We start from the raw sequence: 17,324 nt of genomic DNA, 5'->3' as shown, positions 1-17,324 counted from the left end.
CACACACACACACACATTTATAAGGAAACATAAAAGTGCTGAGACATCTTATGACAAATGAGGCAAAGCAAAAGAAAAGCCATTAGCATCTTAAAAGTACTGAAAAGAAGAAACCTACTAAAGTTCTCCATTAAGTCACACTAAAAAAAAAAGTAAGAATGAAAATAAAATAAAAGACAGAAGCAAAAATCAGAATTTAGGATGGAGAGATAATTACGGTTAGAGCACTGAGTCTGAATTCCAGAATCTATGTGAAAGCTGGATGTATAGTTTGAGTATCTATAATCCCAATGCTCCTCTCAGGAGATGGGAGGTAGAAACAGGATAATCCCTAGAAGTCTATGAGTCAGCTAGCCTGGTGTAAACCCACAAAGAGACCCTGCCTCAAACAAGGAGGAAGAGAAGATTGACACTAAAGGGAGTCCTCTGATCCCCACATTCGAACCATAGCACACAAGTGAATGTACACACACACACACACACACACACACACACACACACACACACACACACACCAGATGTATTTTACTTCAAAATACATTCATTAGTAAACTGTATTCTTAAATACATGGAGTGTTGATGTGGAAGTAGGTTTTGGATCCATGTATGTTGGTTGTGCAATTTTGTGCAATTGTTGCACAATTCTTCTGGCTTTATCATGTTTAAATTTTTCATAATTGGGGCTGTGGAGACAGCTCAATAAGAAAAGCACTTGCTGTGCAAACATGAGGACCAGAGTTCAAATCCCAGAGCCTACATACAGCTGGGCATAGCAGTTTGAATCTATAATCCCAACTAGCCTGGTTGTGGAGATGGAATGGGATGATGGCATATATCTGTCATACAGGTAATTAGAGGGTTAGGCAGAAGAACCGTGAGTTCAAAGCTGGCCCTATGCAGTAAGATATTATCTCATGAAACAAGCCAAAAAAAAAATCTCCAGTGTTGTCAGATAGCAAAAAGGAATATAACACAGCACAGGAAGGCAATGTTGGCTTTGCAGAGGGGGAGGATTTGGGGAGGGGCTGACACTGACGCTTTCACACCATCAAAAACATGCAAAGAGGTAAGGAAACTAACAGAAGTAGGTGTCTGTGTGGTTAGACTAAGGTATCTAGCACTTTTGTTACATATCAAGTTAAATATTGCCGAGAAAGTACTTTTAGCAGGGCTTGCCATTCAAATGGTAGATTCTTTAAGTAGATTGCCCTCTGCATGTGAGTCTACCTCACCCAGGAAATTGAAGGTCCAAAGAGGAAAGACTGAGAGTTCCCAAAGAGGTAACTCTCCCTGAGCTGGAAACACCAGCACACTGACTCATGGGATTAAAGGCTCCAGACACCATTTCTGTGCTTGTCTGTGCCCCAGCCCGCTAGACTGACCTGCCTCCAAATTTCAAACTTGCTGATCCCCCAAAACTACATAAGCCAGTTTCTGAAAATATCTCTCCCTCTCCCCACCCTCTTTTCTTTTCTTCTTCACTTTCTTGCTCTCTTTTCTTCCCTCCCTCTTGGTCTTTATCTCTGGAGAATAGAGAAATGCAAAAAGAAAGCTTCTTTAAAAAAGAACTCGCAGCAGTGTATTAAGACAGAAGGTGGATAATGCAAGAAATGATTGACAATTTCATAAAAATAATGAGAGTAGGAGAGCATTGTCCCAACACATAACATTTATACCACCTTTCTAACCTGGAACCGTGAGCTAAAATACACCTTTTCTCCCCTAAGTTGCTTTTGTTGGGGATATTTTACAAAGTGATAAGAAATGAAGAACAGAATGGATAGCATTCACGTAAATGGAATTAAATGAAGCCATAAAAAGGAAGGAAAAAAAGTATAAACATGATAGATAAACCTGAGACAATGTGCTACGTGAAGGAAAGCAAGTAAACCACAAAGGTCAAGTGTCCAGCAGTGTGATTCCTCTTATATAGGCATGGATAGTAAGTGGAGCCTATGAGTCCATGAAACATCTAGAATAGGTAAACTTGTAGAACAAAATGCATTAGTATTCACCAGAGGTCAGGGGAAGAAGGAAGGGTGTGATGTTACTGCTTAGCAGGGATATACTTTGAGTTTAGAGAGAAAAAAAATACAGAAAGAGCCATACAAAGTTGTAATCGAGTGATATACAAAAGGATTATTAGAACTTACCTGTTTAGATATATTCTCTGAAAATACTGGTGACTTGTCCTTTAAACATGTAACAAGGTCTTTGTAAATTTCACCTTGCCTCTCATAATTGATTTCCCCCTCCTCTTCTTTTTTGCCCTTTGGGAGGAAAGGTTTGATGGAATGATTAAATCAGCAGTCAATCAAGGGACTAGATAGAATGTCACAGCTATGCGTTCGTGGTTGTATTTATTTTGTCAAATTTGTTTTGACAATTTTATACAATATGAATGCATTTTAATCACTCCTCTTTCCACCCTCTAATGCCTCATCCCCACTCCAACCAGTCCCTCTACTTCCTACAAACCCTCATGGTCATTTTTTTCTAAAGGTTCTTGTGGCAGACTTTGTGTGTGATGTGTATAGGCAAAGCTCTTCCCTTTGACTTAATGCCATCATCCATCCATCCATCCATCCATCCTCCATCCACCCATCCACCTCTCACCACATTTGAGCATGTCTTCTGAACAATGTAGAGCTTTCCTTTCCAGCCTGGGAAGTCCTGACTTTCCTCTGTTGTAATTGAAGAACCTTAATTGATGAAGTCACAAACAGCCTGAGGCTTAGAACTTCAGTAGAGAAAAGCAAGTGTCTGGATCACACGCGCATCTCACTCTGCACCTAGCAGACTGGGATGAGTTCATTTTCGAGGGCAAATGTCATGAGAGAACCTGCTGTCGCGCCTCCCTCTGCACTTGTGCCTTTTCCCACCAGCTCTGCCTTCGGTCCACCTCTTTCTCTGCTGTACTGCCTCAGAAACACACAACTATACCGCCTTTAATATTTTGAAATTATCAAAAGTTCTGCTTGGGGCTCAGTTTTTGAGTTTTTCTTTTAAATCGGAGAGGAACATTTAACATTTCCCAATATAATTTCTGACAGAAACAAAAACTGCTTGATCCTTTCTGTAAGGTCAAAGAAATAAATAGGTCCTTCTTTTCTCTTATTCTAACTAGAGATTTTACTTTTCTAAAATATCAAATCAATAGCCAGAATTAGAGCCTACATTCTCTATGCAGAAATAAGTCAAGTTAAATGCTAATTTTAAAAAAAAAACACTCAAAGGTGCCAGCGGACTCCAGAAGGCCATCATCCTAGAGCTGGTGCCAGGATCCTCAAGCCAACACTTGCCATGTGTAAGTCCTTGCAGAGCACATCCTGTGACAGTGGGATTGATTCTCAGTCAGGCCCCGAGAGTCCCAAGTTCATACTGAAAGGTTCCAGAGGAAATGTTGCTGGTGACGCAGCTGAGCTCCTCCTGGCTAGTTCAGTGACTCAAAAAGAGATCAGACTTCACGTGTGCTAACCTGGGGCTCACATGGGCTGTGCACTCTCCCTGCCTCCGCCCTCTCACTGGCTACTTGCTGTCTGTCTCTCAGCGCAGAGGCACCTGTCCAAACTTCCTTTGGGAATCCTTGATCTTGGAATCTAAATTCAATGTCTGGTTTGGTGGGTTGGGGTTCAGTTCAGACAACAAGGACAAAAAGAAAAATGTCCCTCCTTCTAACGTGCCCCCCACCCCAGTAGGGAGTTCCCGTGCTTCTTCTGTGTTTGGTTGGTTCCAATGTCCAGTTTCTCCTTTTCTCACAGGCTCTCTGAGGCATCATATTAGTGAACGGCTGGTGCTCTGCCTTCACAGGACCAAGGTCTGCCACCTCCTGCAGTATCAGCATAAACTGGGCAGTATCCACTCCCCAAGCCAAGACTGCTTGTTAAGACCACCCGAGGCAGTACAAGGCCAGAAGAGGCCCCTCCCCAGCTGCCCAGATCCCAGCTTGCTGAGGCTCTTGCTCCTAGCTCCTCACTGAAGAGCTTCTCTGCTTCCTTGCCTAACTCTCACGATGGGAGCTACAGTTGTTCCTTCCAAAGTTGCCTGTCCCCGCCGCCCCCCCCCCCCCCGTCCTATTCTACCTTCAATCCGTGTGCAGCTACCCTGGGAACCAATTCTGTTAAAGGGGCAGTTTGGAAAAGTAGGAATGGTTGCTTCTAAGCCTGTTTCTCCAGAGATTGACTCCCCAGCCTACAGTGACAACCAGCAGGGCTGTAATTCTAAAATGGTTTGGGATTTGCCCAAGAGGTGCACTAAAAGGGTGGGGCTTCGGTCTCACAGAGCAATGCTCCTTTCTCTGCCATCGTCAGGACACACCCCATGATTCAAGCCACCCCTCACATACACAGCACAGAACCCCAGACATCAAGGCTTGGTTTTGTTTCTTTAAAGAGAACTTACACCATTTAAAAACACCCCTTCTGCGCTGCAGGTGATCCACAGGGTTTCTACATCGTGTGGCTTCACCAGCAAGTAACAGATTTCCCCTCGAATCTGTCTCCATGGTGGGGCACGACACCCATTTGAAAACTCATAATCTGAAACCATAAGCAGGAGGAGCTCAGTTTAATGAGGTGAAAATATATCAGCTTCTATAAAAGAACCTTGATTGACCTGTTTCAATCTTTGTCTCAGAGGATTACTGCCTCTGTCTACTAACCCAGGCCTAGTCCTGGAAGCGTCTAGCCTCTGGGACTTACTGCTTAATAAGCTCACCCTTTCTTGTTCTTTCTGAGTTCTGCGATGGCTGATTCAACTCAGGTGTTGTGGCTCAAACTCCTCTCCCAACTGACTTATTCAATCTGGCTTTTCTCTCGGCCTCTGAATTGCTCTGCTTGGTCTCACACTAGCTCTAGCAGTCTGCTGTAATCTTCTGGCTCCTTCTCATTTTCTGGCTTGTTCCATCTTCACTTGTGTCTAGCTTATTCTCCCATTGAATCTCTCTCTGTAAAACTTTCCTGGTAAAATTGCTCTCTCTCTCTCTCTCTCTCTCTCTCTCTCTCTCTCTCTCTCTCTCTCTCTCTCTCTCTCTCTCTCACTCTCCATTGCCCATTAAGTAAGTAGCTTCCTTTTCCTCTCTCTTCTCATGGGAATTGGGCATATCCTATTCTGCCACTGAATTAAACATGGTGCCCCCTTCTACAAACTAACTTTACTTCATTGTTAGGAATTAAAGACATGCGCCACCATGCCTGGACCTAAGCTTTTCTTTATCTGAAACTTGTTCTATACCAGGCCAGCCTTGAACTCAGATCATCTTGCCTCTGTCTCCTGGATTAAAGGTGTGTTTGTATCCCAGCCGGATCACACAGACCTAGAAGATCTTTGGGTATGATCTCTTGCCAGAATAGCTGTGTTCTGAATTAAAATTCCTCTACAAGGTTCAATAAAATAGATCTTCAGTGAAATGAGAGAGTTCATTATCTTGAATATTCAACTGGAGTTCAGCTCTGGGAAAGTGATTTGGACAATTATGAAAATATAAGTGACCACATGAACCTGAGAAGACACAAACCTGAAGTGTAATCAATTGACTCCAGAACCGTGTGTTCCCCTTTTCCTGAGAAACGTTTGAGCAGATCAATATCTTTCTTAAACACCCCTGGATTCAAACGGATCTCTCTGAAACAAACATTAACAAATCAAGTGCTTTGAGCCAGAATCTAAAGGAAAGACGTGCATACACTCCATTATGTCAGGGGGACCTGCCTATGTGTAAGTAACGCTGAAGTTCATTTTAGCCATGTTAGACTCATATGTCATTATTGGCAAAAATATCAAGAAATTCACATTGGTCAAGGTTTTATATAAATAAAGAAAATCATTATACACACACATGTATGGCATGAAAGTAAAAGACAAAATGTCCAGAGAAACAAAGGGACCAATGGACCAGTGGGAGGGGTAAGAGCATCTCTAAAATGGAGCTACAAAAGCAAATGTCCTAAACATACAGTACATTCATATCTGAAAGCCCAAAAAAAATAATATTAAAAAGTAAATTGAAAGGAAATTCATATTTACTATAACATTAAATAACACAAATATTAATTTTTTAAAAATTACTTCTTTATTTATTTGGTGTATCTGTGAGTGGGCACACATGCACGGCATGCATTAGTTCGAGTGTTAAGGTCAAAGGACAACTTGTATGAGTCAGTTCTCTCCCTCCACCATGGGATGGAACTTAGGTCATCAGGCTTGGCCTCGGCCATCTTTACCTGCTGAGCCATCTTGCCTGCCTTCCAGAGTTTATTTCATAACAATGGTATCATACTCCTAGAAAATTCTAGAAACATGAACACAATTCGTACTACACAAACTCTACATCCTATTGTGCTATCACGTAATAATATGTGTGATTATCTAAAGAGTCTTTGAAGATAGCCTTCTGACCTAGAGAAAAGCCCACTAGTATGTCCTAGCAGTAGTAACTGGAAGTGTCATTAGAACTGGTATAAATAAATCCAATAGAATGGACACTTTGCTCCTGTAAATGGGAACACTAACTCAGCAGTGGTAACTGCTACCCTCTTGTATTGCTTAAGATGTTGATGCACATCCGTGACTGAGGTTGAGATGTTTCTCTAACACTCACAGTGAGATGTGCTTCAGGGAATGGTTGAGTAGATGCAGGTCCAGCTGCTTCAGCAGGATGGCAACCTTCCTTTTAATATATGACGTATCATCTTTGGTGATCGTATCAAGGATAGATAAGGTGGTAGACTCCTCTTTCATTTCACCATAATCGGAACCCAAGATTTTCACAACAGGGTCTCTGTTAGCTGACAAAATCATCAACATAAGTAATAAAGATTATCCAGTGCAACAAAGACTAAGAAATCCCACCAATTCTCCTTAAGTTGGTTCCTTGCATTCAGCTTCCTCTGGCCAAGCCTGTTAGAGCTCCTCCCTCCTTCTGAGAATCCATTGTACCAGGATCTATCCCATGCCTCTTCACATGCTCTTCCTTGTATTATGTCAGCTATGTACATCCTCTGCCTAGGAAGTCCAAAACCAAGACCAGCTCCCTTATTTCACAGTCTGTGGGAGTTAGTGGGAAGTCCATGCAGTCAATGAGCATGTTCAGAATTGATCTGAAGGGAAATGCCTCTCCTTAGACCCAACACTCAAAACCATGAGCATCCATGTCTGTGCCTACCATTCTTCCTCAGTCCTAAGCCTTTTCTTTCCCTAGCAGGCTCCCTTCACTCTACAGGTCTGCTGTACTTTTCCCACCTGCCTGCAGGGCCTGGCTTCTCGTCAGTGCCTTTTGGTGCACATTGCCTGATCTCTTCATGCTAAGTCAATGTAGCCAGTCAAGGCTGTGAAGGACAAGTGAAAACTCATAGCCAAAATGATTCAGATAAGAACCGGATCTCATGCCAGGCATGGTGGTGCACACCTGCAATCCCAGTACTCAGGGGAGGCAGAGACAGGCAGATCTCTTTGAGTTCAAGGCCAGGCTGGTCTACAAAGTGAATCCAGGACAGCCAAGGCTACACAGAGAAACCCTGTCCCCCAAAAACAAACAACAAAGAAAGAAACAAAGAAACAAAGAAAAGAAAAAGAACCAGATCCTAGAGATGCAGAAAATGGAGTTTGTAAATTTAAAAATAATCCAGTTGAGAGTAAGGAAAATGAAAAAACAAACTTTGTTTAGAATTGAATATTCGAGAAAGATGAAAATTGAAATACTGGGATCTGGACAGACAATGTCCATGAGAATTGACTGAAATGATGACATTAACTCTCCAACAGGAAGGGAGGTATACCACAAAAGACTGTCTGGTATAATCCTATGTAAGAGTAAAAAATAGGACCAGGGAACAAGCCACATATCCAGCCCTTCAACTTACCTACCTTGCAGCTGGTGTCTAATGAAGATTTTTAAAAAGACACAAAAGATGACGTGCAGGGGAGGACCTGTCCTCCAAATGGTCATGTGCTATGAAGTTTGGGGTTGAATGAAGCCCTTGCAGGAAGGACAAAAATCCAGTGAAGAATGAATATGTAGCCAGAGCAGGCATATACTGGTCCCGAGACTGTGTCTCCTGTGCTAACAGCTGTCCTGAATTGGGTGTGCACTTGAAATGTCATCCCTAATTAACTTTGTTGATAGGTGGCACATAATGAATAGTTGGAATGAGATAAAATGAAGCTGCTGCTCCGAGGCTGAGGGTGTCTGTGTGTTTAATGTAGTGTAGTATATACACACATATGTGTGGGTTGCACACAGTCAAAGGTAACAGAAGGATATCAGTAACCTGTTCTATCATTCTTCTCCTTATTGATATGGGTCTAGGCTGGCAGCCAGCAAGCTCGAAACCCACTGCCTGTGTCCACACTTACAGTGCTAGGGTTACAGACAGACACAACTATGGCCAGAATTTTATATCACTTTGGGGATTTGAACTCAAGTCCTAATGGTTGTACATGTGCCCTTAACCACTGAGCCACCTCTCTAGCCCTAATATCTTTATTTTTAAGAAGCATCCTGTCACCTCATAGAAGTAGGCAAAATTCAGTCACCTGTTCTAAGCCCACAAAAGACATAGGATACATCATTGTCCATGAGCAGGCTTTTCTCCTGGTGGGAAATGTCCATAACACAAGTGTAAGAGGCAATCAATCAGTATTTTTTTTCACATTAGACACATATGAATGAGTAATCGTGAAGCCAGTGTGTATCCTAAGTAAAAGGGGCAGTTCCCTATGGTGCTGAATGCACCTAATTATGCACAGACGGCTGTGATGTCACAAATGGAGCATGGCCAAGGGATGAGAAAGGAGCATAAAAAGGGTCATGGCCTCAAATGAAGAGTTCAAATCCCTCTAGGAGTTAATAGACTGCCATGCCTGGGGAGACAGACTCCGATGCTGGTACCTGCCACTTGTCCCTAGCATGACCTTAGAGAAGACAGGGCACTGGGCCTTCTGGAAGCCATATGCTAAGATGAGAAGCCTAGAACACCACTGGCACCTCGGACTTTCCTTTAAGCAGAAACTGGATGTGGACATTAGCAGTTCAGCCAAGGGAAGTGAGCAACAAGGCTCAGGAAGTGGGACATATGACGTTTTTATCTTTTACATGGTAGAATTTTTTTTTCAACCAAATATAATTAAGGCCGCCCCTTCCCCCAAAGTGGAGAGTGCAAATCACCTTCAATACAGGCTTGTGCCTCCTGCACCTTCTTGCCTTTGACGATTGATAACAACTTTGACAGCTGCCCAAAGCTCCTGACTTTAATATTAGGCACGGAGAGAAGCAGCAGGGGCTGTCCCTCTTTATCAACCTCTTCCGATGTGGCTGTTGTTTCACTACAAAATGGGGGAGAGGAAAGCTGATGTTACCTTCGCGCCAGAAGACACGATCTGGAAGCTCTCCCTTGCTCCCTCTGGAAACTCTCATGTTGTGACTCACCCCACCGCGGTGAGCACCAGGTGGGACACGATCCCCCACGGTTCCTGGTGCTCCGAACTAAACTCACCACAGTTTTCAGGGTCGTTTCTCTAAGGAAATACTTGTTTTGGGTGTCTTTGGAAAGCCCACCAGTTTCCCCCGCAAGGCACTCACACTCTGGGGTTCCCAAGTTACTTTATTTGGAAAATTTTCGCACCGTAGTAGTTAGTGGTTAGGAAATATTCTTGTCTACTTTGTGTTCATGAGCAGGCAGGCAAAGCAGAACCTCCTGCGGATTATCTCTCCACTTTAAACACCATAGTTCAGTTTCTTTCCTCCTTAGCACAGTAACCAATTTGCCTAAATAGCCTTTCCCAGATCAGAAATTGTTAGATCTCCCAGGTTTCTGATTTCACCCATTTTTAATGCTTGGGCTTTTGTTTTTGCTTTTAGGTTAGGGATTTAAGTATTTCAAGAGTTTCATGGGAGTGACATTGATGTACATTGCTATAACCTACAACACAAATTAAACGTGTCGTTTTTAAATTAGCTGCTGCTTACATTAGTTTTTACTACAAGCGATATCCCTGAGAGAGCTGCTTGCATGTGAAGACCCGGCAGTGTATTCGAAGCTGCCTTGTGGGGAAAGAGATGTGGAACTGTCCTGATTAGCCATAAAGCGCAAATCAGACAGATCCAGATTATTTGCCTCTGGCGCTGTATTAATTAATTTTGGCTACTATAACAAAATACCTGACATTATCAGCTCAAGACAGGAAAGGTTGGTTTCAGCTTACGGTTTGTAAGGCTCTAGTCCACAGCGGTTTGGCCCTGCTGCTTTGGGACTATAGCCAGGCAATGCGTGTGGGTGAGAGCACACAGCGGCTCATGTACCATACAGGCCAAGGGGTGAAAAGGAAGAAGAGGGACCGAGCCCTGACATCCCTATTCAGCTGATGCTTCCAATGGCCTGCCATCTCTCAATAGGCCCATCTCTTACAGATCCTTCTGCATCCAAACTGCTCTACCCTGATGACCAAGGCTTTACCACAGAAGCCTTTGGGAGCCACAGTACTATGTCATTAAAACACGAGCAGAGCAAGAGACTTTGGAAGACAATATGGAAGACAATAGCAGCCTTCCAAAATACTCCCCTTGGGATAAAAGGAGAGTAAATTAATAGATAAGCAGGCGGACTAACAAGGAAGACAGCTCTGCCTAGGCACTGGAAGCTGGTTTGACAGCTATGTGTGGCCACAAGCCAAGGAATGGAAGAACCTTGCAGAAGCTGGGAAAGGGAATCTTCTGGGTGAAGGTGCCCTTATTGTACTCTGATCCCCTTTCTTTTTTTTAACCCTGCAGATTCATTTTAGACCCTGCCTACCAGAACTATACTAAACTTGTTTTTAATTAAGTGATTGGTTTTGTAGCCGTTTGTGGGCAACATCAGTAGCTACCACAGGATCTCCATCAGTGTGGTACTGCTTGGTACCCATGGATACTGGCTCTACCCCCAGTGCCTCAAACAGTAACTGCATCTAGAAGATGGGGAATAACTACCTGCGGGATAATTGGATGCACAACATGCTTGTGGACTTGGCCCATGACATCTGTGTAGAAACAGTGTTTTCTACACAACAAGCTCCTGGAATGCTCTTTAGGATGAAGCACATTTGTAAAGGTGACTTCACTTAAAGGCATGGTCATTTAATACTAAATAGATGACCGCAGGGCTGAGCCATAGGTTGACTGACTGTCAAGAACATAAAGCCATACAACTGGGGATGGTGGTGGGAACTAGAAAAGGGGTGTTGGGGAGGGGTCCCTCACTGCCCACCAGCTGAAGTTTATCATTCAGTGGAAAAGCAAGAACTACACCGCCACAGGATGCTCCTTATGACACTGACCCCTTCAATCCTGAGGACTCTACCTTAGGACTGCACCTATAGCATTGCCCTCTCCGAGTCTCACATGGCACCAACCCTCAGGTTCTCGCTCTCTGACTCCTCCGTGCCTTCAAAACCCACACCCCTTGGGAAAGACTCAGGCATGGCCAAGTTCAGCATCCAGCCTGAGGTGCAATGTTGGCCTCTCTGGACCACAGCTTCTATGTGCTAACCCTGAGGAAATGTTTCCCAGAAGATTTCACCTCCATGATGTTGGTCTCTTACTAATCTACAGATTTTTTTTTAGCTACAGCTAACCAGCATTGATTGTCCCAGTACATCAAAGGTTTCAAATTAGTGGGGCTGGTGTCTTGTTAATCACAAGCGATTCTGCTGCCCCAGCTGACCAGGAACCACAGATTCTCAATTTAAAGTATTACACAAATGTCCCTAGTAATATTTGAGGGACACTCAAACATTCCCCTGAAACTTCATTAGCCCCCATCCTCTGCATTTCTTTTAATATTCTTATCGTCCAAGCTCCCACATCAGCTCATTAAGGCTCTGAACACTCAAACAGCCCAGAGTTCCAACACCCTCCCCCACCTTTTTCCCAGGATAGTCCAAGGAATAAAAGCCAAGTGGCCCCATGTTCCCTGGACCAATTTCTCTTCTGCTTTGTGATAAAACATTGACCGAAAACAAACCCGAGAAAGGAGTGGTTTATCTAGCATAAAGGTTACAGTCTGTTATCAAAGGAAGCCATAGCAGGTGCTCTGGGCTACATCCTAGAGGTGAGAATTGACACAGAGGCGGTGCCAGAACTGCCACTGACTTGGCTCTGCTGGAGTTCCCAGATAACCTTCTAATACAGCCCAGCCCACTTGCCCAGAGATGGCACTGCCCATGTGTCCCCCAACAGACATGCCCACAAGTACAACTGATGGAGGCAACTCCTCACTTGAGATTCTTTCTTCCTTCCTTCCTTTCTTTTCTTTTCTTTCTTTCTTTTTTTTTTTTTCTTTTTGTTTGTTTGTTTGTTGTTGTTTGTGGTTTTTTGAGACAGTGTCTCTCTACGTATAGCCTTAGCTGTTCTGGACTCGCTTTGTAGACCAGGCTGACCTCGAACTCACAGCGACCCGCCTGCCTCTGCCTCCCGAGTGCTGGGATTAAAGGCGTGCTTTCCTGCAAGGTGTGTCTAGTTTGTGTCGAGTGAGTAGAAGTTAACTGTGACCGGAGCTGAGCAGCAGCACTGAGTTTATTGACCTCCCCCTGCTTCCTGCCTTCAAGACATGTGATTAGCTCCCCCTCCTGCCCAGCTCCACTCCTCTGCAACTATAAGCCAGATAAACCTTCTCCCTTTAATTGTCAAACTACTTTTTAATCACAGTAACAGGAAAGAAAACTAACATGCCAGAGGGTATGCCCTTGAAGAGATTGGGGCTTTGTGTCTTTCACTTCTTTTCTTTCCAGATACCATGAGGTGAGTTCAGTTTCTTCCACCACATATTGCTGCTACCTCCCCACAGCCCCAAAACAATGGGGGGGGGGGTGAAGTATCAGAAATCATGAGCCAAAACAAAAATTTTCCTCCTTTCATGTTGATGTCTCAGGGATTTTGTCACAGCAACAGAAAAGTGACTATAGTTTGTTGAACATTCCTTAATTTGGTGTGTAAAGACTTAGATAATTTTTGTTATTTTTTTATTAATAAAATCTTATCTATAAATCTTGCCTTTTTAAAAGGCAATCAGTACCCATCTGGTTTTCATCAGAGCCATACAAGCATGGTTTAGTTTCCAGTAATTGATACTACTGGACCTTTCTTATCCCTTTCAACATCAAAGACATCTTCAGTGAAGGTCAGAAACAAAAGTGGTGGACAGCAAAAGAGAAAAGTTTCATAGATTTGACAGAAGTAAAGTAGTAAGGGATTGTTGTTTCAAGACATCCATGGCACCAAAATGCCAGTGCATCTCCCTTAGAATGGGACGGCATGCAGAAAGACTACAGGCAGAGGCCACATGTGGAAAATAAGTCAAAATAATTTGTTCAAGAGAAAGAAAAACAGTGACACAATTGAGTGTGGTGCATCCACACCAACTAAGGAGACAGATGTGGTCATGTTTGGACTTGGCACATAGGAGTGATGCAGAGGCCAGATATGATGACAGTTTTTCTGTCATCTGATGTAAAACCATCTTTTACAAAGTAGCTAACATGTTTCTAATTGGTTTTACAGATGAATCCATCTTTCAAAAGTTTAGAAAAAATATTGAACTTAGGTAGGAGCAACCAAGAATTGGGAGGTCATCTACAAATGACTAGCTCTGGGGCAGATAGTGACCCTTGGCAAATATTAAAATTTAAATTTTTAAAAAAATTTTTAAAAACTAAAAAATTCAGAAAAAGGAGATATGTCACTAAACAGCTTCTCAATGCAGTTCAGGAATGGATTTGCAATTGTAAAAATGAAATATTGACTTCATTGTCCAAACAGTCCCAAAGGGAAAGAAGGAAGCTGACTGCAGGAAGCTTCAGTGAGCTAGGAAGCTGCTTTTTATGAGATCAGCCTTTAAGAGAGAAAATACAACCTCAAAAAGGGGCAGGTGACAGAAAAGAGAATAACCAAGCTGCATAATTAGCCGAGGGTGTGCCCCCAAGTAAATACATACCTGTGCTTGCTTATTACTCAAATACAGCACACAGTAATACATATATGTATATCTAATCATGGATAATATGTATCCAGTCAATGAAAATCTATATAAAGTTGATATTAAATTCTAAAAGCAATTATGTGGCTTACCTGACAATATAACCTGATTGAAATGCTGAGGGTTCCAAATTTGTTTTCCACTCAAGTGGTTCTACAAAAATAAATTTTGCCTCTTGGGGGTATTCATAACTAAAAGACTCCACAAACTTAGTGATTTCATTCAATATTGACTCATTCAGAGGGGTCATCTCCAGGGTTCCAGTCCCATACCCCGCAGCAGTCCACTGTGCCGATCTGGTCAACGCCACACCCATGGTGCTGTCAATGCTCTGAGCCAAGCTCTGAACACACACTACAGCAAAACAGAGAGAGTTAGAGGCTTCCACACTGTCAAGCCTTTAGACCAGGACTATCTAAGCTACAGTCCGAATATTTAACAATGTTGCTGTTCTTCAGTGCTATTAAAACAGCTAAGCATCGCTACACAAAACCCAACCTGTATTGAAGGAGTTGCCAGTATCAGCCTACCCTAAAATTAATAACGTATTTCTAATTTCCAAGAACCTAAGAAAAAGAACAGCTGGGCAGAAAGCTCAAAAGGAAACTCTAAGAATGGAAAAACAGAATCGGAGGAGGTTGGCAGTGAGAGTGCTGCTTCCCAGCTCTGATGGAGGCTGGGGGTTTGAGTAAGAAAGGCACACTCGATCTGAGCCACACGTCATTTAGAATTAGGCAATTAAATGAAACCTGTTGTTCTGAGCCCTTTAGACTCACACTATCTGAAGGCAGGCAAGTCCTCTCCCAAGGACCTTGAGTTCCACTAGGATCAAAGTGTGATTGTGAATTGTCATTTTAATTCTTGATAAAAGTTAGTACAATATTTGTGCTTATTCAGGGCCCCCAAGGGAGCCCTACATTCCCTGCTCATAGATCATACGCAAAATAGAAATATTGCTTTCTTAAGAGTAAGTGTGACTGCTTAGGAACAGAGCAGAGATTTTTAGCCTATTTATCTAAACCAGTTATTAAAACAGTGTAGCAGTAAAATTTAAAACAAATCCAAATAAAATGTGTTTCACTTTGGCTAAACAGAAATTAATAGTAAAAAGATGACTTTACTTGAAAAATTAAAAGAACAAAGTAACAATGTATTAACAATTATAGTATTGTTTAAAGATCATCTATATTTTTGGAATGCCATTGGCCGTTAAAACCTTCCCTCCAGAATATTGGATGGTCATAAAAGTAAATACAAAATAAACTGAGCTTTTCTTATCTGCCATTTTAACAAAGGCTTGGAAACACAAGGTTTGACACAAATGGTGGGGATTTTACTTTCAGTACCATATTAAAATGCAAACTCCAATAACAGGACTTCAGCGGCTCCTCTCCAGGGGACCATTTCCCGCTGGGACAGAGACAGCAACACTGTGGACAAGCCTATTAATAGTTGCCAAATGACAGAAAGAGAGAGACGTTGGTGGCATCTAGTGATGAGTGCCAAGGACTCAAATACTCATCTTATGCATAAGAGTGCCCAGCAGGAAGAGCTCTGCTGAGACCTGTAGGCATCTGGTATTCGGAAGATGTCAGGTAAGTAATACTGCAGCCTAAAATGTCCCTCCCGCTTTAAGAAAGTCACAAAGCAATGTCAACATACATTGGATATCTCAGGATTGGAAATGTCATATAAATGAAACAAAATTTTGCATATTTTGCTCTACATAGAACTTTAGTCAAGAGCTCAGTATCTTGGGAAATCACACTGTGATGACAATCTCAGCCACAAAGTTTAAAATACAGCCTGACACACCACCGTGTCAGCCTGAGTTTGGAAACATACCACGTCGGGTAATTCCATCCCAGGTTGCATCACTCCCTATATATGCTAGTACCTAAACATTTACAATTTTTTCCTTCACAGAACATTAATAGAATTTAAAATTATATTATCTGTGTAAGAATATTATCTGTACTCTTGGTTTCAAAATATGTCATTACAAAATATGTTACAAAATCCAGATGTTGTGGAAAACCACTTCCTTGTGTGTGTTTCTGTCTCTGTCTCTCTCTGTGTCTCTCTCTCTCTCTCTCTCTCTCTCTCTCTCTCTCTCTCTGTGTGTGTGTGTGTGTGTGTGTGTGTGTGTGTGTGTGTGTGTGTGTGTGTGTGTGTCTGCACCACACACAGACACACACGTAGACATACAGAGGTAGTTAGGTCTCAGTGAAACAGAATGCGATATACAGATTTTTCTGTGATTTCTTTTTTTCTGTTGCTAATTGATGGAAAGTGCTTTGGTGTCAAATGCATGTTCGTCTGACATTTTAGTTTTCTAGTGTTCTGAGACTAAGTATAAACAACAGAAATGTGCAAATGCTTCAACTAATCCAGGAAAGTGTCAGTGGACAGTCTGGCCAGATTTAACTGTTAATAATCTTTGCTTCAGATCGCTTACATGCAGCGTGTGCACCATTTCTTTCCTTCACTCTTTCTAAATAAAACTGAGTTTTACAGATTACACAAGTCTATGGCAGTCACCAGGCAACACCATGGTGACATCTTAGAAGACACATTAAAAGGAACTGAGACATGCAGAAAGTTTTTTTGTTCATAAAAATATTTATAGAAATATCAATTCAACTCACATTTAAATCTATGAAAATTCCTTTTCTTAGTCAATGAAGAGGAGCCCTGAAACCGAACAGCCTCTATTTCGAATTAGCAGGAGCCCTAAGAATGCCTTAGACGCTGCGACAATCTCGAAAGCGAGAGCTTTAAAAAATAAAGAAAAAAGAAAGCAGGTGGTGTTCAAACAAACAAAACTATGACATCTTATCAAAAGTTTCTCCCAGACCCATCATCACCACTCCATTATATCTTTTACTTTGACAAATACACGTCACATTATCTTTAAATTAAAGTTTCCACGAAAAAATTCAGAGGTATAAAGGAACCAAATGTGTGCTCATGTGTGTGCACACGTGCAAAATTGCTAGTTTTCTCAACTCATTTAACAGAATTTTTCTTTTATGCTAAGTTCCAAGCTTTCTTTACCATTAACAAAATGCCACAGTTTTGGAAATAATCTCTGTAACAATTCAGTTCTTCGGGAGGCTATGTAAATTTCCAAGTGTAAAATCTTCTGTGCGTGAAGAAACTACTCCGCACACCTTAGCAAAAGAATGAATTTCAGAACTAACATGAACACGGTGCGATTTAGCTAGACACGCTGTGGTATGAAAACACAAGCACCGTGACAACGGGAGGGCACAATTCAAGCTTGAGCCTCTGAGGCTGGAGCGCTAAATGCACTGG

The 17,324-nt window shown here is 42.3% G+C and overlaps 1 protein-coding gene across 1 annotated transcript in view; it reads right to left on the bottom strand.

Moving 5' to 3' along the window:
- Odad2 (outer dynein arm docking complex subunit 2) overlaps positions 1-14,419 on the bottom strand; it is a 154,255-nt gene extending 139,836 nt beyond the window's left edge. Inside the window, exons 1-6 of the mRNA XM_051151159.1 lie at positions 14,099-14,419; positions 9,164-9,321; positions 6,599-6,785; positions 5,516-5,622; positions 4,402-4,538; positions 2,154-2,270 (exon numbers count right to left, since the gene is read on the bottom strand). Coding sequence (XP_051007116.1) covers positions 2,154-2,270; positions 4,402-4,538; positions 5,516-5,622; positions 6,599-6,785; positions 9,164-9,321; positions 14,099-14,322 — 930 coding nt within the window. The 5' untranslated portion in view covers positions 14,323-14,419. The remainder of the gene's footprint in view (positions 1-2,153; positions 2,271-4,401; positions 4,539-5,515; positions 5,623-6,598; positions 6,786-9,163; positions 9,322-14,098) is intronic.
- Between the last annotated feature and the right edge of the window lie 2,905 nt (positions 14,420-17,324).

This window comes from Acomys russatus, chromosome 9 (assembly GCF_903995435.1).
Source record: "Acomys russatus chromosome 9, mAcoRus1.1, whole genome shotgun sequence".
Classification (NCBI taxonomy): domain Eukaryota; kingdom Metazoa; phylum Chordata; class Mammalia; order Rodentia; family Muridae; genus Acomys; species Acomys russatus.
This window is presented reverse-complemented; position numbering and strand designations above follow the sequence as displayed.